The 27,809-nt window shown below is 39.2% G+C and overlaps 1 protein-coding gene across 1 annotated transcript in view; it reads right to left on the reverse strand.

Annotated features, from left to right (window-relative positions):
- The window catches only part of ccdc169 (coiled-coil domain containing 169), a 64,233-nt gene that overhangs the window by 20,540 nt on the left and 15,884 nt on the right, over positions 1-27,809 (reverse strand). The window contains exons 2-4 of the mRNA XM_060826981.1: positions 25,868-25,950; positions 24,973-25,083; positions 23,910-23,950 (exon numbers count right to left, since the gene is read on the reverse strand). Coding sequence (XP_060682964.1) covers positions 23,910-23,950; positions 24,973-25,083; positions 25,868-25,950 — 235 coding nt within the window. The remainder of the gene's footprint in view (positions 1-23,909; positions 23,951-24,972; positions 25,084-25,867; positions 25,951-27,809) is intronic.

Raw genomic sequence — 27,809 nt, forward strand, 5'->3', positions numbered from 1 at the left:
AATCTGAAAAACTACTCAGTAGAGATCAGGATCCACAATCAGAAGGCAAGCATTGACAGTATATGGGGATGTAAAAGGTTTGCAGACTATCTCAGGGCATTGAGATTCCAGGTCAAGGTGGACCATACGCCAATTCTCATGTTATTAAGATTAAAAGGAGATCTTTTAAAACGGCAAATACAAAGAGTCAGGCTTACAATGGTGAGATATGTTTATAATTGTCAGTGATTCCAGACGAAGGGTTTATGCCCAAAACGTTGATTCTCCTGCTCTTCGGATGCAGCCTGACCTGCTGTGCTTTTCCAGCACCACACTCTCGATTTTAACAGTCAAAGGTACAAATAAATGATTGATGCACTTTCAAGGGCAGCAGTGGATGAAGCAAACATAGAAAGTTGGATCTAATTGAAGAAGTGGGTTCACATTCTACTGCAATTATCATTGCCTGACCAGCAACTGAAAGAAAACTCAAAAAATGTTTGCAGCTCAGAAAACAGATGAGGAGTGCTTAAAGCTTAGACAACGCTGTCTGCAAAGGTGTCAAAATATTGTCCAGCAAATCAAATATTGAAAATCTGCCATAAGCAAAACAACTCGTGACAAAAGTGTGATATTAATTGATAGGAACATAGAATAGCTACACCAAAGTCATAAGAATCTGTAAAGACATCATTGGGAACATGTAGGCATTACAAAATATATAGCAAGAGACCAAATCAGTATGGTGACTGGGCATTTTGAATAAAATTGAATATTTCATTGTCATTTCACAGGTGTGCCATAAATAGTCAGGGGACAATAGAGCCATTAATTTCCTCAGAAGGAAAGAACAGGACAAGATTTAGCAACCAATTTATTTGAATTCAAAGGGAAGATTCAGTTATTTCCAGTAGATTACCATTCTAAATAGATTCAAGTAGCAAGACTTCATTTACTTGCAGCAAATCCAGTAATCAAGCATGAAATGAATTTCCGCTGCAAATGCAGCGCAGGGCGCATGCTAGGTTAATGATGTCGGAGGGTGTGGTGATGGTAATGGGTGATAGCAAATGGGGAAAACTCTCCAAAAACTCAACACAATTTGTATTTAGCCAAAAAAAGAAAGATACAGCCTCATACCTATAGTTATACCCACGTGCTGTTATGACAGGAGTTCCAGGATTTTGACCCAGTGACAAAGAAAGTACAATATACTTAAGTATAGTATAAAGCTCTAAGTCACGACAATGTGCGACTTGGAAGAGAATGTAGAGATGTTGGTGTTTCCACATGCCCGTTGGCCTTGTTCATATAGGCAGTAGTGATTACAGGTTTGGAAGATGCCTTCGAAGGAGGCTTAATAAATTCCTACAATGTATCTTGTAGATGGTTCATACTGTTGTCACTGTACATTAGTAATGGAGGAAGTGAATATTTAAATTAATGGTATCAAGTAGACTGATTGCTTTGTTTTAGATGGTGTCAACCTGGTTAAATATTATTGAGTCTGCACTCAATGTAATTAAGGAGTATTCCATCATCCAGATTTTGAAAAGGTTTTGAAGTACCATGTGGTGAGTTACTTACAACTGAATACCCAACCTCTGACCTGCTTTAATCAAAACGTTATTCATGGGATTGGGCATCACAGGATGGCCACATATATATTGCCCATCCCTAATTGTCCAGATGGTAGTTAGGAGTCAATTATTTTGCTATAGGTCCAGAGATACAAGTTCAGCCAAAACAAGAATAGCAGATTTTCTTCCCTTTTGGTCTTGTTAATTTTTGGTCAAAGATGGTCTTCAACGTCTTGAAAGTGAGGAATTCAGCAATGGTAATGTTTATGAATTTCAAGGATGGAGATGGTTTTTGGCTGGCACTTGAGTAAGATGGATGGTACTTGCCACTTATGAGCCCAAACCTGAATGTTGTCCAGTGCTTGGTACATGCAGGCACATAATGAGGATTTCCAAACAGAACTGAATAAAATGCTACTCCTGCTAATAGTTCACTTCTGACCTAATAATAGAAGTTAATTAATGAAGCAGCTGACAGTGGTCACACATTGGGATTATCCTTAGGAACTCCAATGTTTTGAGGTTGTGAGGACTGGCCTCCAATAACCACATATTCCTTTAAGCTAGGTATACCTCAAATCATTGGAGAGTTACCCCTGATTCTCACTGAATTATGGCTTCTTCACACATATTCAGTCAATTCCTACCTTGTTGTCAATGGCAACCACTCTCACCTCACCATCAGGTAAAATATTGTTTGGCAGTTGTGAACAACAGTGTTAAACTTCACTTGGGTGGAGCTCAGGACTACCACTCTGCGACAGCAAACTCTGCCAGAACACACTCAAGACATTTCCAAAGAAAGGCATGGGAGCCGTGAATAAGGCAGCCAAATTCAGATGTCAACCTTCAGGAGTGCTGCCATAATGTCAATTATCTCATGGAGTGGCCACAGTTATTAAATATACCTTTAAATGGCACCTCCAGGCAAATGTTTGCGCATAGTTCAATGAACTATACTCTCATCTGCAAACAGAATTCATGTCTCATATCCACATTCACTCTCGCACTTAACAATGCTGTAAGCCTCACACCCATGTTTCGCAGGTTTCACATACTCCCAGTTGTTCAGTCAGCTTTGACAGACATAACAAACAGATGCATTCAAATTGAATCACAGGCACTCTCATTATCTGTCGTTATCTGCAAGCTGCAGATGGTGAGATTGAGAACTGATTTCTGTCTCTACTCCTTTTCCTCACATGGGACTTTCTTCTTCTGCATTTCTGCTTTGAGATTCCTAAGAACTATCACCTGGTTAGCCAGTGCGGTCTCACAAAGGCAAAAGAATTAGGAGGAGAAATAGGCTACTTATCCCCTCAAACTTGCTCTGCCATTAGATAAGATCATGGCTGAAATTATTGTGGCCTCATTTCCACTTTTCATTTCTGCTCCTCTTAACTCATGTCAATCAAAATCTATCTAACTCAGCCATGAATATATTCACTGCTTCCACTGTTCACTGGGGATTCAGACTTACAATCTTCAGAGAGAAAAAAAAATCAACTTATCTGTGTGTTAACTGGGAGATCTATAATTTTTAAAACTGTGTCCCCTAGTTCTAGACTACTTTGGAAGTCAAGACATCCCCTTAGCATGCTCCGTATCAAGTTCTGTCAGAATCTTATCTTTCAATATGGCTTCTCATTCTTCTCCACTTCAATGGGTGTAGGCTCAACCTGCGCAAACTTTCCTCATATGATAATTCCTCATATAGGAATCATCTAAGGAGACCTTCTCTGAACTGCCTCTCATGCAATAAGGAGACCAAAAACATACATTCTACTGCAGATGGAGTCTTACAAAGACTCTGTACAGTTGCAGCAATTGTTCCTTACTTTTATATTCCATTCCCCTTGCCGATGTGGCCTCCTCTATATTGGGGAGATGGGCCGCCTACTTGCAGAACGCTTCAGGGAACACCTCTGGGACGCCCGGACCAACCAACCCAACCATCCCGTGGCTCAACACTTTAACTCTCCCTTCCACTCCACCGAAGACATGCAGGTCCTTGGACTCCTCCATCGCCAGAACATAACACGACGGTTGGAGGAAGAGCGCCTCATCTTCCGCCTGGGAACCCTCCAACCACAAAGGATGAACTCAGATTTCTTCAGTTTCCTCATTTCCCCTCCCCCCACCTTGTCTCAGTCGATTCCCTTGAACTCAGCACCGCCCTCCTAACCTGCAATCCTCTTCCTGACCTCTCCGCCCCTACCCCACTCCGGCCTATCACCCTCACCTTGACCTCCTTCCACCTATCACATCTCCATCGCCCCTCCCCCAAGTCCCTCCTCCCTACCTTTTATCTTAGCCTGCCTGGCACCCTCTCCTCATTCCTGATGAAGGGCTCCGGCCCGAAACGTCGAATTTCCTGTTCCTTGGATGCTGCCTGACCTGCTGTGCTTTAACCAGCAACACATTTTCAGAATAAATAACGACAATCCATTTGCATCCCTAATCACTTGCTGCAACATCATGCCAATATTTTGAGATTCATGTACCAGGATTCCAAGCACTCACTGAATTTGGTAAAGAGCAAAAACAAATCTTCAGACTCGCCATATGCCTAAACATTCAAATCCATACAACTCCTTAACAGCAGCACTAGCTAGTACAATTCTTTAGGTCTCAACACAATGGGGTTCAGTTGCTCCTGAAAAACACTTCAGTTATCAATGAAATTGACATTCTGGTGTCCACCTCCATTCTAACTGGTTTGTTATTCAGTAAGGGAGTGACCCACTATTGATTGGTGGATCCAGCAATGTTTAATAACAGTATATTTAATAACAGCTCCTCTTCAGACTGAGGATCTCTGCTTTTTTCATGATGGTGGTGTATCATGTAGATTTTATTCCTACTCTTTAGTTTCTGTACTTTTGCTGTGTGTTGTTCATATTTCTTCCTCAACATGCCCATTTTTAAAGTCTGGTTGAAGATTTGTAGCTCGGGTGTCCGTTGTTGTGGTTCTGTTCGCCGAGCTGGAAGTTTTTGCTGCAAACGTTTCGTTCCCTGGCTAGGGAACATCATCAGTGCTATTGGAGCCTCCTGTGAAGCGCTGCTTTGATGTTTCTTCCGGTATATATAGTGGTTTGTTCTTGCCGCTTCCGGGTGTCAGTTTCAGCTGTAGTGGTTTGTATATGGGGTCCAGGTCTATGTGTCTGTTAATGGAGTTTGTGGATGAATGCCATGCCTCTAGGAATTCCCTGGCTGTTCTCTGTCTGGCTTGTCCTATGATGGTAGTGTTTTCCCAGTCAAATTCATGTTCCTGGTTGTCTGAGTGTATGGCTACTAGGGATAGCTGGTCGTGTCGTTTTGTGGCTAGCTGATGTTCGTGGATGCGGATTGTTAGCTGTCTTCCTGTTTGTCCTATATAGTGTTTTGTGCAGTCCTTGCATGGTATTTTGTAAACTACGTTAGTTTGGCTCGTGCTGGCTATTGGGTCCTTTGTTCTAGTGAGTTGTTGTCTGAGTGTGGAAGTTGGCTTGTGTGCTGTTATGAGTCCTAAGGGTCGCAGTAGTCTGGCTGTCAGTTCTGAGACGCTCCTGACGTATGGTAGTGTGGCTAGTCCTTTTGGTTGTGGCATGTCCTCGTTCCGTGGTCTATCTCTTAGGCATCTGGTGATAAAGTTGCGTGGGTATCCGTTTTTGGCGAATACCTTGTATAGGTGTTCCTCTTCCTCTTTTCGCAGTTCTGGTGTACTGCAGTGTGTTGTGGCTCTTTTGAATAGTGCCACTATTCAAAAGAGCCACAACACACTGCAGTACACCAGAACTGCGAAAAGAGGAAGAGGAACACCTATACAAGGTATTCGCCAAAAACGGATACCCACGCAACTTTATCACCAGATGCCTAAGAGATAGATCACGGAACGAGGACATGCCACAACCAAAAGGACTAGCCACACTACCATACGTCAGGAGCGTCTCAGAACTGACAGCCAGACTACTGCGACCCTTAGGACTCATAACAGCACACAAGCCAACTTCCACACTCAGACAACAACTCACTAGAACAAAGGACCCAATAGCCAGCACGAGCCAAACTAACGTAGTTTACAAAATACCATGCAAGGACTGCACAAAACACTATATAGGACAAACAGGAAGACAGCTAACAATCCGCATCCACGAACATCAGCTAGCCACAAAACGACACGACCAGCTATCCCTAGTAGCCATACACTCAGACAACCAGGAACATGAATTTGACTGGGAAAACACTACCATCATAGGACAAGCCAGACAGAGAACAGCCAGGGAATTCCTAGAGGCATGGCATTCATCCACAAACTCCATTAACAGACACATAGACCTGGACCCCATATACAAACCACTACAGCTGAAACTGACACCCGGAAACGGCAAGAAGATCCATCAACAGACACATCAACCTGGACCCCACATACAAACTACTACAGCTGAAACTGACACCCGGAAGCGGCAAGAACAAACCACTATAAATACCGGAAGAAACATCAAAGCAGCGCTTCACAGGAGGCTCCAATAGCACTGATGATGTTCCCTAGCCAGGGAACGAAACGTTTGCAGCAAAAACTTCCAGCTCGGCGAACAGAACCACAACAATGCCCATTTTTACTTCAGTTTCTTCATACTGTTTCTTTATGCCAGCAATTTTCCACTGCATAACTGTTTTTTCGACACCAATGGCAAATTGGAGTCTGCATTTGTACTCATCTCTCAGCTGCCCTTTTGCAAACTCTCGTGCTTGAGCTTAGCTATTGAGCTTCCTTGGCTGTTAGTTCCATCTGGGGCTTTATTTAAGTCCAGGTTCCTTTCTGTTAGGAATTTCTTCTGGGTTGATTCACATCTTAAACCACACACCAGTCGGTCTCTGATAGCATCATTTAAGTTACCTCCAAATTCACTAAATTGTGTTAACTTCTTTAAAATTTCCATGAATTGGGAGGTGGATTCACCACCACTATGCTGGTTGTACTTGTAGTATCTGGACTGTTCAGTAGTCACCAATCATTTTGGTGAAAAATGGTTCTAGAATTCCTACTATTTCTTTTTAAGTTTTAGAAACTGGCTTCTCTGGCTAGACCAGGCTCCTCAGGAGCTTAAATGTTTTTTTTCCCCTAATTAATACTCAGGAATGCAGGGATGGCTATGTTTGCTTCAATGCACTAGCTTGAACATGGGATCTTTCTGTATATGTGTTCCAGCTCTCTTTATTTTCACCATATGGTCCTAGGGCATCAAAATTTCTTGCATTTGTTTAGAATGGGAAGGGCATGTGTAGTATGATATACCATGTACATTTTAGCACCACCTCACTTGTTCTTGTTCAAAACAAGACATACCTTAGTCTGCCTGTTTCTTTCAGAGTCTGCACTCCTAGTTCAAAACAATTCCCTCCATGTAGGATACTTGTTACTTATAGGGTTCCTTCAGAGTGGAGCATGTGGCAAGCTTTTTCTGCACGGTTCCCCTGTTTCCTGGGGAGAATTCTTCTCTTTTCTACTGACTGTGTACCTGCTTCAGTACAGCAACAGCATCTTTTGTTTTTTTTTTCTTTTTGTCAAATGGCCTCAGAGACCTGTTGCAAGGATTACAATTCGTTTTATTTTGACAAATCTGTTGGTTGACCTGGTGAATCATTTTATCCTCATTGCCAGTTTTTTTTCTTGTTTAAGTTCCAGGAAGGACCAGGCAGCTGAAGCTTTAAAAGGAAATAATTCATTTCAAAGATGTTTCCTCAACAGGTAGCAAGGTTAGATAGAGCTGTTTACCATCCAAAATGGCCAATAATGTCCTCATTCTGTTGTGATTAGATTCTTAAAGTGATACCATATTTGCAAAAAATGCACATTTACCCAACTTCACACACGGAAGTTATGCCAATTATGGTCATAGAAAATCTCCCAATTAATGTGTGGTATCCACAGAGTTGCATACTTCCAGTCTCTGATTCCTGATAACCAGGAAAGGTCTGGTTAAACAGAAGACAATGAAGTCCTCTCTCCTACACAGTCTTTGTCACCTTCCTCGTGCAATCATGTATGGTGAATGATGGTATGTTGGCAGTGCCACCAGCTTCCTCCTGCAAACATCAACTAGTGTGGAAAGTCAAAGCCATAGTCGTCATCAATTGGAAAGCCATCTTGTCTTGGTGAAACATAGCCATCTCAGTCACTGATCCTAGCTAAGGTGGAAGTAGGATAAGTGCCCTCCAACTACCCTATGTGGCCAGGGCTTTTGATTAGGGGTCTTCCTCCTGTTGGAGACAGCTTCCCTTTTCTGGCGTCTACACTCAATGTTCTTATCAGCATGCAGCCAGAGATGGACTGCAGCCATGACGTCTATTAGTGCGAGGAAGTTTTCTGCCAACAGCTTTCAAACATTTCTGAAAATATTGGAAATACCAGTCCATCACAACTGTCCTTCCTCCTTCAATACTACTACCATTCATTCTGCAGCGACAGTCAAAAGGACCTCACTGAAAGTCTCAGTTTTAAAAATGGGGTAGGGTACCCCATAAAGCATTTAAAGAGAAAGTGATAACTGATGTGAACTGGGACGAAAATGTCAGATCAGGTACTAAATCTGCATTGGACACTGACAAATATCATAATACTGCCACTCCACATGAATTTGGCAGACACAAGGGATGCCAGTGCTCGCACTCCTACAAACATGTGACTCGCAGAAATAGATTATCTGTTTTTTTTTTGAGTAAGCTAGTTCCTGTAACTGTAATACCAGATTTGCTATGCAATTGAATTTTGCATCCTGTAACTTTTAAAATTCCATTGGGCCATTTGGCTTGGAGGTGGCTGAATTATTGTATAAACTGCAGGAGAATATTAAAGCAAAGGTGGAGAGAATTCTACATTGGAAAGGCAAGAACAAATTTCTCGAAAATTGTAACATTGAGAAAGATAAGTAAAATTGAAGTCAGCGATATGGTCGACAAAAGTTGCATGCTCACTCAAGAATTGGAAAACAGAAATTGTGGGACTGTTGAATAAGAGATCATACAGTGGGGAGGAGCAAGATATACCAAGAGGAGGGAGAAAAAGATCCATTGTCATGAGTTTGATGGGGGCCAAGTCATTGTGGGAGAGGTGTTTTGAAAAAAGTATAGATATGATGTTTTTAGCAAGCAAACAATTTTTGTCACAACTCAGTGAGAATGCAATACACTGATGTAAAAAGAAGATATTGAAACAAAAGAAAAAGGACAAAAATGAAATTCAGTTCTGCAAAGTAGAAGGTTGCTGTCACATACACAAAAGGAGAAGTCTACGATCACTGACATGATTGAAAATTTTATTGCAAAAAATATGTCTGTCGTTGATGAATGTGGCTTCACAGAAGCAGTTTAATCTGTTGCCAGGTTACAAATGCCATTAAGAAGCACTCTATAAATAATCTGCCAGACATATATGTCAATGTGAAAGAGAAACAGTACATTTTTCAAAAGAATTAATGCCAAGTTTGACCATTGACAACTAAGCAGGTATTGCAGAGATCTTCAATAAATAGTGTTAATTTATTTGCTCATAAATGTTACTAATGCCGTTTGCAAAACGTCAGAGTAATTATGTAGCAGAATATTTCATGACATTCATGCAATAGATAGCAATGAGGTGGTTATAGGAAGAAAGATCAGATTTTGTGTTTGACACTTCAATTGTTAGGGACACTTCAATTGTTAGGAACCCTGTCAATTTGGTAGCCATTTTTTATGTTTTCTTACAACATACCTACAAAATTACAGCCACATACAGAGCACCATCAGCAGCTATGAAATAAGATAGGCACTTTAACAGCTCAACTGGCTACAGCCATGCAGTGAGAAAAGAATCAATAATGTATTGCAACATACCTTGATTAAGTATATTAAAAGCAAATGAAACAGCACATTGGAATGGTTACTGGAACAATTTTGGCTGTATTAGCAGCATCGTGTGAGCCGAGAGTCACCGGTTAAAGATGTTCACTTAGATTTGAAAAACGAACAATGAAAGTGCTGGAATTTGTTTGCTATATATGTACAGATCTGGAGGAAAATTTAGGTGGTCTGATTAGTAAGTTTGTGGATGACGCCAATATTGGTGGAGTTGCTGATAGTGAGGAGGATTGTTAAAGGATTCAATGGAATATCCATAAATTGCAGATTTGTGCAGAGAAGTGGTAGATGGAGTTTAATCTGGAAAATTTGCAAGGTAATGCATTTTGGAAGATCAAATTCAGGTGCAAATTACACAATAAATAGCAGAACCCTGATCAACATTGACATACAGAATGGTCTGGATATGCAGGTCCACAGATCCCTGAAAGGGGAAACAAAGATGGATAATGTGATCAAGAAGGCATACAGCACGCTTGCCTTCATTGGCCAGGGCATCGAATATAATGCTAGCAACTTATGTTTCAACTGTATAAAACTTTAATTAAGCCACATTTGGAATATTGCTTGTAGTTCTGGTCGCCATTACTAGAAGGACATGGATGCTTCGGAGAAGATGCAAAGATGATTTACCTGGATGTTGCCTGGTCTGTAGGGCTTTAGTTATGAGGAGAGGTTGGACAAACTCTCGATTGTTTTCACCAGAAAAACGGAGGCTGAGGACCAACCTGATAGAGGTCTACAAACATCTGAGAGGCATAGGTCAGGTGAAGTCAGCCTTTTTCCAGGGTGAAAAGGTCAACTACAAAAGGTCTCAGGTTAAAGGTGAGAGGGGGAAAATTACCGGAGAGAAGTATGGGGGAAATATTTCACACAGAGGGTGGTGGGTGCCTAGAGCGCACTGCCAGTGGAGGTGCTGGAAGCAGGCAAGTTAGCAATGTTTAAGGCGTATCTTGATAGACAAATGAACAGGAGGTGAACAGAAGGATAGAAATCGCATTTGGGCAATAAATAATGGGTCTGAATAAAGATTAGGAATTGGCGCAGGCTTGTTGGGCTGAAGGGCCTGTTTATGTGCTGTATTCCATTGAATTGTAAAATCTTAAGGAGCAGGTTTTTTGTTGATTTTGGAGCGTTTGAATTTTCAGCTGTCTTATTCATAGCAAGACCTATAATGTTATGTCGACTCAGCTCCCAGCAGGACCTGTATCATGGTAACAAGGTGAAACAAGAATGAATTTAAAATAAATCAGAAAAGATGCACCAGTCCTTCAATCTAGTCTTCAGGGCTAATAATGTAACCTTATCAGACGAGCACACTTACATGGGCCAGTAACTTAGAAAACAAGAATTATTCTGTCCACGGTGATGTTACTGCCTAATTACTGTTTATGGATGATTTTTTTCTCTGGCAATCTTGCTTTTAGTGTGATTACCACAGTTCACACTGAATTAAACACAGCCATAAATAGAGTAATTCACAATGACATTCCAATTATTAGAGAATAGACATGACCAAATTAAAGCAGTTGTTTTCTGCATTACATGTTCTTTTAATCTGCGTGCAGTATAAATCATTAAGTTTAAATGCTAATAGCATGCAAAACCTTCTTTATCACATTGACAATTCAACAAAGAATCACAATGTGAAGCACCATGAACTGAAACAAAGAAAGGACGAAAGTTCTATCTGAAAGACAATATTGCACTTTATTTAGAACAAGATAAAATGCATTTTGCCCCCATGATATTGGCATTCCTTTTACCTCAATAAAGCCATACTCATTCACAGTTGCAGTTTTTCTCAGCATTTTCACTGATATCTATTCTGCTCAAAAGCTGCAAAGGGAATAGCTGCCTGAGTTTCTTCATATCATCTTAGCAGATTCTGAATGTAATTAAAAAATAATTTCACACACTCATTATGTCCAAGCACATTGCTAAGTAATGAGAACATCGAGATCTACATATTTTCAGGTAGTGAAAGAACAACATGTATCTAACAGAGGCGCAATTTTATTTAGCTACAGGATTTTGACAGAGTAGAGCCTAATAGAATGTATTAATATATATTTTGAACATCATACAATGCTAAACCATTCTCAAATCACATGTTTGATAGCATGCACTACTACACACTGCATCACACAAATAATTCAAAGGCATGTCAGTATCTATAAAGGTCAATAATGTACCTGCTGAACAAACATAGACACAGCAGGGAACGCTTTGCTGGTCAATCAAGCCTACCCATCCTGACTGCAGCATTATGATAAGCCACATTTCACTCCCCTACAACGAGATATTATTTCTAATCAGCCTGTTCAAAGATGTTACAATATACATCTGGAGTAGTTGCCCTACAGCTACATAATTTCATTGAAGAGTAAAGATAGAGAAATATCTAATCCTTCCATTGTTTTATAAACCTTATCAGGTCATTGCCAAGTCTGTACTGATGTAAAGTAAAATAATCCAAATTGTCAAGCTTATCTGAGTAACTAAGGGTAATTTATGTTAGAAATTATTTGTGCAGTTCTCCATGGAATTCTCTCCAAGGCCAATATTACTCACCAATGTGGAAGGACTAAAACAAAGCCCAGTTCTTCAGATGTGATGTGGTCTAACCAATTGTTTGTAGGCATGAGCAGTGGAGCTTTAAGAGATTACTCACAGGAGACACAGAATCATAGGAAAAGGAGGTCATTCAGCCCATTGTATCTGTATAGCTCACTGAATGAGTAATTGATCAAATGCCATTCCTTCACATTCTATTCACAACTCTACACATTCTTTCCACTCTCTGTTAAAAGTACTTTTCTTTTTGACTCAAAGCTGTCCTCAGGGAAATTGAAAAGAATTTTATTCAGAAAGTCTTAACGTTAACTAAAATATAAAACAAAAGCAAAACGAATGCATAACACTATTTAACACCTTGAGAAGGAAAACCAACACTAAGTGTATTGACATGGTCACTCCTTTTATTTGTAGTGTTTCCTGCAGTGGAATTACACTGTCATCAACTTAGAACATTGGACGTTTAAGTTTCCAAGTGATAATTGATCATCATACCTTCTTAGGATTCAGGTTTAATTATATTGACAATGACAATTTCATACTATTTTCTCTCGGTTCAACATGAAATATATTTAGGCAATGTCAATATATTATGTAGTCATAATAAAAAAATGCATACAAATTAGTAAACTTATTCAATGGATTAGAAAGTGGAGTTGAAAAGAAATCACATCATGCAAGCCAGATCCCAGACTGAAATTTGACTTGATAGACCAACATTGTTTTGTTTTTGTTTTAATTAAGTGGAAACATAAGAACACAATGTCACAATCTTGGATTTAACAATAAAATGGAAGTTAATTTCATAAAATAAATGATAAAATAGACTAAACCAAAAAGAAAACTATTTACACATAATACAAATTTAGAGATTTTAAACACATCATAAAATATAACCTATTAATCCAAAACACTCCTTTAGAGATCACCAAAAAACCCTTGTATAGTATGAAACCAGAAAGAAATGAGTTTCTCTAACATGTGAATAGATTTAATGTAACCATAACTTCAACTCCCAATTTAGCCTCTTCCTGAAGCTTTCATACTTCTGAGTTGTAATGTTCTCAGTTTAAAATAACCTCTTCTGGGTTTTATCCAATTACTTCTAATGTGACACTATTTTCAAACTCCATATTCAGAGGTAATCTACTGTTAACAAATTTAATCTTCTCTCCTTTTCAGCAACAGCAGCTTGACACATCAATCTCTACCCAAGAGCTTTGACAGAACTGATCCAAACTAAAATTAAAAGAATTTCCTTCAATCTATGATTTTTTTTCCCAAAGCTTAAAAAAAACAAGCTTAGAAATTTCTAAGAAATCCTGATACACAATTGTTTACTTTGCTCTATCACAAACGCTCCTAATGTACACAAAAACCCATTACTTCTGAAAGTTGGATTCTAAAGTTATTTTAAAAGGAATCATGATGGCTACTGAAATACATTGACCCCCTTAGATAGACGGAAAAAGAAATTGTACATCACTCATTCAAAATTCAAACATCTAAATTTAAAAATAAATTGTATTAAATGTTTAAGTATAAAAATCATACACCTTACATCATAACTGATATGCAGCATTGTAAACTAGTGTACCTCATGATACATGTCCTCAGCACATGTCATCAATTGAGTTTAAGAACCTTTTGTACCATTAGCATTAGACAGGAACAGACCATTCCAGCTATACATGGAGAGATTATTAACTGAACTGATGCAATGCACAGTGTCTTTGATTGATAGCTATGGCTTTAAGGCAATATGCCTTCAGTTGTCTGACCAAAAAGCACTTATTTCTTTTTGTGGCCAAATGAACAACATTAATAATGTATCTGGCCTAAGATGATCTAAACTCAGCTACAATGTGGTAGTCATCTATCTATCTGAAACCACTTTGGATAATAATTCAAATATTTGATACAGTCACATGCGGCATAAACAACAAAGCAATCTATTTCTAGTATCAGCAAAGGATTATGCAAATGAATTGCAATACAGATTTGTCACAAGTCCTTCAATGGTAAGTTATATTACACTGTTAACCCATCTACAGTACCTTAAGCCTTGAATGTTCATATATAGACAGAATACCAAGCAAGGTAAAATCCAGATCTCATAGGTTTTCTTGAATTGAAGTCAATGAGGGGAGTCCTCCATAATTACCAGCTAAGGCATGGTTCATGATTTGTGATTAATCTGGGACAGTTTGTTGCAAAGCAAACAGCACACAAAGTTGAAATTGGCTGAATTGGAATTGGATGCAGAAACAATAAAGAGTGGGAAGGAGAGGAGTGAAATTGGAGCAGATTTGCACACTGGGTGTTGCTAAGTTCTCTGACAGATCTTTGTATTTGCTGGAGGAGGAAGACAGGAGGGGAGATAGCCACTACCTATAATGGGTCAGGATGTTCTCTATCCAAGCATTGATTGGAAGGTAGTAACATGAGATGTACATCATCTATCATTGGCAGCTGCCCTGCTAGTGGACATATGCAGTGTAATTTTAAGATCCTCATGAGATGTTAATGTCAGTGAATGCATCCTCAAATGTCATATCCTTACAAATGAATGACTAGATTCATACACAGCTCCAACCACCACCCCTTGTTTCAACGAACTGCCAATTACTCCATCCTGCATAACTCATACTAATATTCTTCAAGTGGTCACAACAAAGTTTAATTTTAAAAAGAGAAGTGATATTGCTAATTATAAAGTCAGATTATATATAAATCAGAAACAAGTCAGTCAAGTTCTTTAAGTACAGTACCAAATAAATAACTCTTTCATTATAAACAAAACTTAGTCAAAGGAATATGTAAAGATAATTAACAAAAGGTTTAAACTGCAAATGCATCAACTAACTTTTAGATTCTGATTAGATTCTCTACAGTGTGGAAACAGGCCCTTTGGCCCAACAAGTCCACACTGCCCCTCCAAAAAGAAACCCACCCAAACCCATTCCTCTGCCCAATATTTACCTCTGACTAACGCACCTAACACTGTGGGCAATTCAGCATGGCCAATTCACCTGACCTGCACATCTTTGGATTGTGGGAGGAAACCAGAGCACCCGGAGTAAACCCATGCAGACACAGGGAGAATGTGCAAATTCCACACAGACAGGCAGGAATCGAACCCAGGACAGGGCTAACCACTGAGCCACCGTGCCGCCCTTTCTTCAAAACACACACTCCAAATCTGGGGTAGAAAAATCTAAACACTCTGCAGAGTTTTATCTCAAAAGTACTTTGGCAAGCTAATGATCAAATTCAGAAAAAGAACTATTTGCAGATTGTCTTCAAACCAATGTTTGGAACTAAGTCACTTTTCACAGAAGCTAGTTTGCACTGGGTTCTTCCTGGGGTGACTGAATTAATTTTTTTTGTAGACAGTGGTGTTGATTTCAAAGTTTTTTTTCAGGAATCCTTCACCAGTGATGAAGTAGTCCTCCACTGGCTTTCTAACTCTCAAATTTTGATGAGAGGGGTTTCAGAGAAAAAGAAAGGACAAATGTTTCTCCTGCAGCAAGTTGTCATAGACTTTCCATGTTCAAATCCATAATCTTTGTTCTCCCACAAACTAGGTCAGGACTCTCTGAAAATGTTACAGACTTTGCATGTCCATTCAAGCAGCATGTTCCTTGCAAATGCAACACTGTCAGTTGTTGTAACAAGTATCAGGTGTCAAGGTAGTATTATTACAAATTCATATTTTAATTTAATTGATATTTTAATTAATGTCCTGTAATTATACTATTCATAATAATAGCCTCATCACCCTTGTATGTTTAGTAATAAAAGCCTTCCACATAAACTGACAGCTTGTACACTCTGTAAATGTGGTATACCTCCAGTTACAGTTTGTGTTTTGAAATTTGTGATGTCTTTTACTACCTAAGAAGTACTTCAGAATCGAAAACTCAGGCATGTACAGGGCAGGTACAGATTGGAGGATCGGCTAGTTGAGTTCTTAGGAGGTTTGTACATTCTCTCCGATACTTTAACTTCAATGTATGTGTTCCTGATTAAGTTTCTTGATGTGTTTGATGCCTTGCCAAATTAACCTTCTCCATTTTCAAAGTTCACAAACCTCCCATGAGTCAGTAGGGATGTTGGACCCTTTCAGAGATTACTTCTGAAAGGCCCAAAAGCATTTCCTGTCATGACTATATTCCGGGTAAAGCAGTTGCTTCGTGAGTCTGGTGTCAGACATACAAATAACATTTCCTACCCAGTGGAGATGGCTTTAAGTGATTAGCAGCTTGATGCCATACACATTGGCCTGGGAGGGAATGCTTTATTGGACAGCCATTCTTGCCACAGGACTTGGAGGATTTTGCAAAGACATTGCTGCTAGAACTTCACCAGTGGCTTGAGGTGCCTGTTGTACATTGTCCGGGGTCTCCATAGCTTATGGGCATTTAGGGATCACTGCTGCCCATTGAACTATGACCTTAGTCTCAAGGTTTGAGATCCTGAACCTCAAAAGTTCTTTTCCTAGTCAACTGAAAGCTCAGTTAGCACATTGGCAAATATACACCACAAGGTTCATAATCACCCATTGTCAAGAGGATGCTTCCAATATATAGAAGCTGTCCACATTTTCCAAAAGTTTGCAATTGATCTTAGTTGACTGGGGAGATGTCATGCTATGGAAGCTGGCTGGAAGTGTTTACCATGTGTTTAATGAAAGACTGATTTTCTCATTTGCTTCTGGGGAGTTGGCAGTGACCTGAAACTCAGTTTTTGAGCGAGTACATGCACTACTGTTATCTACACTTTGGAATTCAATGACTGGAGTTGTGAGATTTTGGTTTTGGATTGAAGGTGGCAAAGGTTATCTCTATAGCTGTAATTAATTTGCTGGTATTGTGATTCAGCGTTACAGACAGGAAGAGATGGTTGATGCAATAGCACAGCTTTGCTTGACCCCAGTGTTCAAGGATATAAGGTCTGTGATGGTTCCATTGGTACGTGTCAAGGCTTTCATATTTCTGTAGATTAGACGGAGAATGTCAACAAATTTGTGAGGGCAGCTGAATTTGAGGAGGATACTCAATAAGACTTCATGGTTGACGGAATGAAAGGCTTTTATAAAGCTGAGAAAGGCCATGGGCAATGTCAGGTGTTTTTCTTTGCATTCTTGATGACTTTATCGTGCATTGAAGATCATGTCAGTGGTTCTTCTCATTCAGAAAAACCCATACTGTGACTCTGAGACAAATGTTTTAGCCACTGGCAGGAGCCAATTGAGGAGGATCCTTGTAATGATCATCTTAATGGCAGACAGCAGGGAGATCCTTCTGTAGTTACTTCATTGTTCAAAGCCAACATTCCTTGAGGCAACACAGGGATTCTCCACTGATGTTTAACAATATGTTATGCGAGTCTGAACCGATGAAGGTTGATACTCATCAGATATTTAATTACAGAGTCAGGAAGGACATGAATCTGTAGAAAGCTGTGCTTGGCAAGGGACAGCAAACTCAAATTGAGTGCTCCTTTTGACAAAATATCCACAGCATACTACTTATCATTACCAAGATTCTGGTCCACCAGTGAAATAAGCACAAAATTTCATATCCATGGTTCCTGACTTGACTATAACATCGTTTGAGCAAGGGACCATGTAGATGTCCACATCAGCCACCAATGACTGCTGAATTGACAAATCGCCCATCTTGTCAGATACAGAACAATCTCGAATATCTGAACAAGACAGACAGGGAGTATTTTGTTCAGATAACTGCTTGTTCGGATAACTGATCTAATTGTAAACAAAGGAAGCCATAGCGGACATTGAGATTTTGTTCGGATAATCCTATGTTCAGATAATTGATATTTTGATAACTGAAGTTGTTCTGTACACCAGTTCCAATAGCCTGGTCCTAAACAATGGAGGCAGCAGAAGCTTCAAAGATATCACTAAAGGCAGCTGTTCTCAGTCAGCACCTCCAGCAGCCAGGAGCTATAGTATTGACAAAGCCCTCCGGTCAACTCTGAATTCCACCATAACAAGCAACTAAAACAGCACCTTAGCAGATTTGTGATATACGTAATCATCCAAGATGCACTATTCTCTGATATGCAAGGAGCAGAAGAATAAGATTATGGAGCTTTATGAGTGAGCTTTGGAAGCAAGAGGGTGGGGAGTTTTGGAAAGTTGAGTGCCACGTCCTATATTTTGCACGTTCCCTCCTCCAAGCAGTGTTGATCAAAGCAGGGTCAGACAGGCAAGAGTGTGGTGCTGAAAAAGCACAGCAGGTCAGGCAGCATCCAAGGAGCAGGAGAATCTGATTGCAGTTGAAGGGCTTACGCCCGCAACGCCGATTGTCCTGCTCCTCTGATGCTGCCTGATCTGCTGTGCTTTTCCAGCACCACACTTTTTCCTGTCTGATCCTGCCTTGATCAACATTGCTTGGAAGAGGGATCAGATTCCTGATGAAGGCCTTATGCCCAAACCATCAATTCTCCTGCTCCTCGGATGCTGCCTGATCTGCTGTGCTTTTCCAGCACCACACTCTCGACTCTGATCTCCAACATCTGCAGTTCTAACTTCTTCCAGGGTCAGATAGACATCAACTACACAAATGGCAGCAGCTGATGGATCATTGGGATTAATTAAATGGCCATTTGAGGGGGCACGAGTGGAATCTTCTTGAAGTGAACAGACTGCACACTGAGGCCAAAGTCCATCAGAAACCTGGAGACAGGGCAAATGAGAGCCTCTTTAGTTAACCCCAACCTGAACCATGGAGCTCTCAGATACAGCCTATGAAACCTGACAGCTATCAATGTCAGGATCTGCCAATGGTCCTTATGTCCAAGAATCAGCTAAGTTGAGAAGATTCTATCCACAGTGTCTGATTTAAAAGGTTATAGAAAATGTCATTTGAGATTTCTACCAGTTGAAGGGCTTATGCCCGAAACGTCGAATTTCCTATTCCTTGGATGCTGCCTGACCTGCTGTGCTTTAACCAGCAACACATTTTAAACTGTGATCTCCAGCATCTGCAGACCTCATTTTTTACCCTGAGATTTCTACCAGCTTAGCTCAAATTGAATTACTATCCTTTGGGCAATGTGTTAGCACCTGAGAGATAGCACTTAACTGAGAAGTCAATGACTCAATGAAAAGGAAGACACAGAGGAGAAGCCTAGTAAAATAGTATGTTACTAACCACATTAAGTTAGGAAAATTTCATCTTTTCTCTCCCGAGGATAATGATCTTATCTGGAACAATATATCATGATAATTGTCCTAAGGATCTTTAGATTAGGAGTGTCATTTCAAATCCTCCAAGCTGTCCAGTAGAGTTTGCATTTAATAGAATATACATAAATGTGTATGCATGCAGAGCCGAGCAAAGATATAACAAAGATTTTCTGTAATGTCCTCTCTTCACCATTCTCAATCCATTTTTTTTTGTTGTTTCTCCAAATGTGTAATCTCTTGAGTACAGACTATCACAAGTGGGACTGTACTATCACAAGAGGCAATATCTTCAGGAGGGAGGGAACAGGAGAAAATTAGCTCAGATGTTTTTGCAGCACATCTTCCGGTTGACAGGAAATACCATTCAAGAACACAGAAAATTATGTCAGGAGTTAATAGTAACTCTGCATGGTTAGCACACTTACTGCCAAAGGATGCTTTCACACCCACGCATAGGTCTGCAGGAAAGATTGATATGGAAATTGTGTCTAATTATTTTCTCATGAAATGGTAATTCTGGATCACCAGCTGTCCTCACACGAAAGTGACTCAGATACACAAAAAATCTCACACAACAGATTCTAAAATAACACTAGGAATGAAGAAAAAATACGGTTAACCCTAATCTCACTGTGTTGGATGACGCAGTTTATTTGCCTAGGACTTTTATACCCAAAGAATTCTATAATTATCAATGAGATCATAATTACTAGCAAGGTTACATTTTTAGAACTGTATTTCATTTCCTTCCCCCCACGGACTGAAAAAGGATTGATCGGGGGTACAGATCGTTTTGCTATAAAGCGATAGTTGTGTTCCTCTGCAACCTCATGCTATAGAAAATCACGCTATGGAAAAACCACTATAGAAAGTCACACTGTAGAAAATCGCTGGAGAAAAATCGCTAAACCCATAGAGTAGAAAGTTTGCGTTATCAAAACAACATCCACAATTCATCAATCGTGTTATAACCAATTTGCAGTGACAAAACACGCATTATAGCAGAACAATGCATAGTTTTTAAGAGGCCACAGAGTTAAATACAACGGATGTCCAAAGAAGTTTGAGTGTACAGGAGCATAGCACTTTAAAATGCCATGAACAGGTGCAGAAGATAGTCAAGAAGGCTAATGGAATACAGACCTTCATACGTAAAGAATTGGAGTATAAGGATACAGACGTTATGCCTCAGTTATGCAAACCCCTAGTTAAAACGCACTTAGAATATTATAAGCAGATCTGGGCACCACACCTTATGTAGGATGTTTTAGCTCTGGAGGGACTTCAAAGTAAGTTCACAAGGATGATACCAAGACTTCAGCTGTTAAATTATAAGGGGAGTTTAGAAAATTAGGCCATTATTCTCTAGATTTTAGTAAGTTAAAAGGTGACTTAATTGAGGTTTTCAGGATATTAACAGCGAAAGACAGGGTAGACAATGATGAACTATTTCCACTGGTTGAAGATTCTAGAACCAAGGGCACAGTCTAAGAGTTAGGGTCAGGTCATTCAGGAGAGATGTTAGAAAACACTTATTTATGCAAAGAGTAGTGGAGATTTAGAACTCCCTTCCTCAAATAGTGGTCAATTCTAACTCAATTGTTAAATTTAAATCGGAGAGGGATAAATGTTTATTAAGAAAGATCATCAAGGGGCATGGGTTCAAGGCAGGCACACGAAAATAAACCAAAGACCAGTCACGATCTTATTAATGATACAGCAGGCTTGATGGGTGGTGTGGCCTACTCTTGTTCCTACGTTCCAGGAGTCTATTCTCTGTTCTTGACAGAAGAAAACTTGAAAGTTGTTTGACCGTTATGCAAATATAGGGTTCAGGTGTGAACAGACATTTGACAGTGACTAGTAAAACCAAAGATTACTTATATAATGCTGAAAATGTGTTGCTGGTTAAAGCACAGCAGGTCAGGTAGCATCCAAGGAACAGGAAATTCGACGTTTCGGACCAGAGCCCTTCATCAGGAAGGCTCTGGCCCGAAACGTCGAATTTCCTGTTCCTTGGATGCTGCCTGACCTGCTGTGCTTTAACCAGCAACACATTTTCAGCTCTGATCTCCAGCATCTGCAGACCTCACTTTTTACTCGATTACTTATATAATCATTCACTCACAGAGTGGTGAGAATTTGGAGCTTGCTGCCGTGTAAAATGGTTGAGACAAATAGCATAGACACTTTTAAGGGGCAGCTTGATAAGTCCACGGAATACAGTATGTTCATAAGGTGAGACAGGCTGGGTTAGAGATGGTACATGCAATGTCTCATTGCAAGGCAGCTGAAATTCAGGTTCTAACAACTGGCATTCTTCCGTAATGAAGTATCACTGTCTTTGTTAGTAAGAAAAATTATCTGAACTCAGTATGCACCATTTTTGGATGCTCAGACATTGAGTGATGCTTGTGAGCATCAGGCTGCTTTCTCCCAGCATCATCTGTGTCCTTATCATCATCAAATGATGAGAACAGTGGAATCCAAAGAGGCAGAGGATCTATTATTCACTATAAGAAGCCCATTAAATTTTCAGAAAGTTTCTTACAAGAGCTTTAAATTCTCAGAAACGGTCATATCTATTTGGAGAAAACGAATCCTTGAATTGCAGAATCTCATCTCGCATGATCTTGCAGATCTCTTCCTGCCTGTGTGGCACCACCTTAATGGACTGCTACTTCCACTTTTCTAGTGGCAGTAATTAACAGGGTTGGTAGGTGGGCAGAAACACAGAAATCATGGAGGTATTTAGTGACATACCACTGTTCATTTAACTGTTGGGAAAACTTGAGCAATTATGGTGCACATGGCCATAGCAAGTGCACAGTTCTGAGATAGAATTCCACATTTACCAGAAAGGAAACTTTTCTTATTTATTTTTACTTCTGTACTTTATTTCAACAACATCAAAACTGTTGTAAAAGTGAAAATTATTAATGTAATAGAGCATCTCATGGCACTTCACAATAGCCTTAGAAAACAAAATATGACATTGCGTCCATAAAGAAATATTAGGGCATTTGATCTGATCCTAATTCATATGTCACAAGGAGTTCAGGTGTGAATTGTGTACTTGTGCATGAATCACAAAATACTTGCATCCAAGTTCACCAGGTAATAGGACAGGTAAAACATATGTTGGCTTTTATTTTGAATAAAATGGGGTTGTAAAAATGCAGAGGTCTTGATAAAATTATACAATGCATTAGTCAGACCACAACTAGAATACTGTGAACAATTTTGGTCCCCTTGATGAAGAAAATTTATTTTGGCACTCGAGGCAATCAAGGAAATGTTAAATAGGTTGATTCCACATATGAAAGGATCCTTATGGGGAGATGTTGAGTAGGTTGGGCCTGTACTAAATGAAGTTTATAAGAATGAGAGATGACCTTCTTAAAACATTCTTAGGGGGATTGACAGGGTAAATACAGACAGATTGTTTCACCTCTTGACAGAATCTGGGTCCATATGCATAATCTTAAGAGTAAAGGGTCACTAATTGACAGAGATGAGGAGGTTTTTTTTTGTCTTTTTGAAGGTAGGAGAATATATGGAACTCTTTACCTCAAATGGCTGTCTAAGCTGGGTCATTAAGTATATACATGGTAGAGATATTCAGATTATTAATCAGTAAGAAATTCAATGGTTATGGACAAAATTTAGGAAAGTCGAGTTAAAGATGATCAGATCAGCCTCATAATCTTATTGAATAGTGGTGCAGACTCGATGGATCAAATGACCTACTTCTGCTCTGGGTACCATTGGTCCAGAACAAGAGGTTATGGTTTCAGGATATGCACGAGGCAGTTCTGGACTGAGATGAAGAGAAGATACATCATTCAGAAGGTGCTGACCGTGTAGAATTTTCTACCACAGAAGGCTGTTGAGGTGAAGTCACTGAATATATTTAAGAAATAGATTTCTAGAAGCTAAATTGTATCATGAATGTGGAGACAGAACACGTGAGTATGGCATTGAGATACAGTAACAATCATGTTCATGTTGAATGGCAGAAGGGGATCTATGCACTGAGTGCCTACTCCTATTTTCTATGTTTCTAAAAATAATGAAGATGTTGTTCTTTTTTTTAATTCATTGATCCATGGGATGTGGACATTACTATCAAGGCTAGCATTTATTGGCCACATTTAACAGCCCTTTGGAAGGTAATTACCTTCTTGAACTACTGAGCTCTGTCTAGTTTTGTGCATCCACATTGACGTTGAGGAAGAAATTCCAGAATTCTGATCTGTCAACAGTGAAGAACCGAAAATATACTTCAAATTGAGGATGGTACATGACTTTAGAAAGAACTTACAGGTGGCAATGTTGTCAAAACAGCCTGAGCAAGGTGCTGCAATGCATCTTGTTGATGTCATCCACTGCAATCACAGACTGCCAAGGAGAAATGTTGAAGGTAGTGGATGAGGTGCTAATCAAATGGGCCTAAACATCCTGGAAAGCACTGAGTTTTTTTTGTGACTTATATAAATTGCACTCATCCAGGCATGTTGCAAATATTCTAGTCTATTCTATACTCCAGATGTGTGCCTTCCATTTGGTGGGGACAGACTTTGGGAGGCAGGGGGTTGCTTATTAACATCAGAATAAGCTGCTTACACAATGATGTGAAGACTGACCAAAGTCAAAAACTTCATTGTACTCACCACTGGCATCTCCTCATATGAACGTACCGAAGACAATCTGTCTATAAATAGAGTGGAAAAAAAAAGCATCTCTCAGGAATTACTTTACTTGTATTTTTATCTGGGCTTTGAAAGAAGATAAACAAAACAGAACTCTAAAATAATTTAAAGCAAAATAATTCAGTGATAAAATGATCAACCGATGTTTACTCTACTTGTATAAACAACCCACAGCATTTATTTGTTTCTTTATTTTTGAAACTTTAATTCACAGAGGAACCTCGATTATCCAAATATCGATTATACAAATTTCGGATTATCCAAAGAAGATTTCAAGGTTCCACAAAAATGTTACATCAAAGAGGTAAGTGTATTCGATTTATATATCCTGAAGAATATGTGAAAACGCTGGAAAAAAAAACAAAAAAAACACAAACAGCTCAAGCATCAGCAACTGGATACTTTTTAGGCAAGGTTGGTTACACAGCCCTTTGCAAAAGTAATTGTTTGACAGTATTCCCATCACTTTATCAGGCCATTCATTTAAAAAAATGGCAGAGAATGTAAATGCATGTGCAAGGTGGTGCTTCTGTTTTTCTATTGCAAAACTGAGTTCCTGGAAACTGACATGTTCTTGCAATCGTAGAAGCTGTTTGGGATCTTATTTAATGCTGGGATTTGACATACAGTATTTATGTGATGGTAAGTCCTTCTCATTTTAACCTGTAATTTGCAGACTGCAAGGATTAGTTTGTTTAAATGGTAGACTCATTAAAATTATAGACTTAAACAAATTCTCCAGTAGAGTATAGTGTTAGATCAATATGGCTTCCCTTGTTTAAGGTAAAATTGATTATCTGAATAATCGATTATCCGAACAAAATAGTGCCTGCCCATCTCATTCGGATAATCAAGGTTCCTCTGTAAATTCTAGTCTCCTTTTGATATAATGGATTTTAGTACAATCTTCACCAATGTTCATTATGTTAAACTCAATTGATCCAAAGCTATTTGATATTATGTACAGAAAATAAACAGCATTTTACAAAAGAAGTTTAGGTATTAGTATTGTGCAAGTATTTACCTGTCGGATTGCCACGAATATACTCCTTTTTTTCTTCCAACATTCTAATTTGTCTCTCTAGCTGTAAGTTCAGCTCCTGTTGTGTTTCATATCGAGTTTTCCATTCATTTCCTAAAGAAGGATGGAAACAGAACTTTTAAAAATAGCTCTTATTACATTTTCATGCTATATTGTGTTCATAAAGTTATTTCTAAATTTTAAATAAAGTGTTTATGCCTGAAGTAAAGAATTCTGCATGATTAAAACTTTTCTTCTATGCTTTCCTTTATTGGTCAGAGTATTGAATACATGAGTTGGAAGGTCATGTCGCGGCTGTACAGGACATTGGTTAGGCCACTGTTGGAGTATTGCGTGCAATTCTGGTCTCCTTCCTGTCGGAAGGATGTTGTGAAACTTGAAAGGGTTCAGAAAAGATTTACAAGAATGGTGCCAGGGTTGGAGGATTTGAGCTATAGGATGAGGCTAAACAGGCTGGGGTTGTTTTCCCTGGAGTGTCAGAGGCTGAGGGGTGACCTTATAGAAGTTTATAAAATCATGAGGGGCATAGATAGGATAAACAGACAAGGTCACTTCCCTGGAGTGGGGGGAGTCCAAAATTAGAGGGTTTAGGTTTAAGGTGAGAATGGAAAAATATAAAAGGAACCTAAGGGGCAACTTTTTCAGGCAGAGGGTAGTGCACATATGGAACGAGCTGCCACAGGAAGTGGTGCAGGCTGGTACAATTACAACAGTTAAAAGGTATCTGGATGGATATATAAATAGGAAGGGTTTAGAGGGATATGGGCCAAGTGCTGGCAAATGGGACTAGATTAGGTTAGGATACCTGATCGGCATGGACAGGTTGAACTGAAGGGTCTGTTTCCGTGCTGTACATCTCCATGATTCTATTACATACCTTCATCTTCAATACTGTCTAATCGCTTTTCCAGTTGAGATACTGTGTTTCGCAAATCAGTAGCGGAAAAGTCAAGCATGTCCCTGTTTAAGAAATAAAAGGTAATACACTAAAATCATATTAAATTATAGTAAAACCAAAGCAGATCCCTAGTGCTTGAGATGAGCTTCTAAAATTTGGATACAGTCATGAGGTAAAAATCACTGTGGTTTCCAAGCACTTAAAAGGGATTAACTGTTTTTCAACATCCTTATGATACTGTTACACATCCTTATAGCAGTAACTAAAATGCTTCATGTGCAGTTATAATACAATGTCACAGTTTTTCTATTTCCATAACCTGGAATTGAACTGAGTGAATAAAGTCTTCCACATGAATACATTTTGCTACCCAGTTTAATTCTGGTGTTCCATGAAGGAACAGTACAAAACTGAAAATTCTTCAGAACCGTATCTCCGACCTGTGGTAAGGGAAAGTAAATGGTGATCTTCTAAAGCTAGAGGAAATATACATGGGAGGGCAGCCTAATTGGATTAAAAAGGGGTTACAATTTCAATTTAAAGCAATATCTGCTGTGGAAATTATAGAATAATATTATCTGTTTAAAGAAGGACTGTGATCCTTACGCTAAAGAACACAAATGTCTGCTACCGGAAAAAATCATTTTTTTGAGAAGTTACAGAAGTGACAAAAACAAGAACAACAACTGAAATGTAGCAGAACAAGAACAATTGATGTCTTGTTATGTTGTTAATGATGTTACTGAGACACTGTATGCTATCAACTCAAACAAGCTGCCTGAATTCTTCAACTTAACCTCACACTCAATAATCCTGTTGAAAGTCTTAACTTTCAGTTCATTACTGCTTCATCTCATTGCTTCTTGCAACATAAAGGAGTGACCACTAAAAGGTAGAATTAATTTTAAAATGATAAATTCTGTTGAAAGCGAGTTTCAATAGAGTTTGAATTCTACCATGCCTTTTACATAAAAATATTCCATCACAAGTTATAAGGAATATACTGTGACTACTTCTGCTCAGGAAATCTGCAAAACAACCAGGCCTACACAGTGGCGTAAAACTATCACTTCATATCCGTTCATTCTAACATTAATACTTAGGAAGCTCTTCTAACTATATCCCAGTTCTTAGGCTGCCTGAAACTACAAACAGCAGCATTGGTGTAGCAGTTTTTGCTTGAACCAACAGTCAAGATTTTTTTGTTGTCCGTATCCCAACCAGATTTCCCAAGGCAGTATAACCATGCTTAAGGAGTCAGATTGGACATTTGTACTGCAAATACAGAGTCACTTTATAGTTAATGATAAGTAAAACCAATTTTCTTTAACACCACCATTGCAATATAATCTTTTGATGTCTTTGAAGCTAGTGTTAGCCACAGAGAAAATTGTAACTGTATAATATTGCTATCAGGACAATTTGTCTAACACCTGTTTTGAATTGTTATAGCTGGTTCGGGTTATCATCTAATCCCTACAGTGTAGAAGCAGACTATTAAGCCTATCAAGTCACACTGATGCTCTGAAGAACATCCTACCCAGACCCACCCACCTACCCTATCCCTGTAACCCTGCATTTTCCATGGCTAAACCACCTGCCCTGCACATCCTTGGACAGTATGGACATTTCATCATCGCCAATCCAACTAACCTGCACATCTTTGGACCATATAGGGAAACCGGAGCACATGGAGAAACCTACACAGAGACAGGGAGAATGTGCAAATTCCACACAGACAGTTGCCCAAGGATGGAATCAAACCCTGGTCCCTGCTGCTATGAGGCAGCAGTGCTAACCACTGAACCACCATGGCGCCCTGGACAGGTAGAGGTCCAGTCAAATGGTCCAGACATGATAGCTGCAGAATTTAAGTTCAATTGATTAAGTGAATCTGGATTTAAAACTTTTGCTTTAAAAT

The sequence above is a fragment of the Hemiscyllium ocellatum genome, chromosome 6, assembly GCF_020745735.1.
Source record: "Hemiscyllium ocellatum isolate sHemOce1 chromosome 6, sHemOce1.pat.X.cur, whole genome shotgun sequence".
NCBI classification, from domain to species: Eukaryota; Metazoa; Chordata; class Chondrichthyes; order Orectolobiformes; family Hemiscylliidae; genus Hemiscyllium; species Hemiscyllium ocellatum.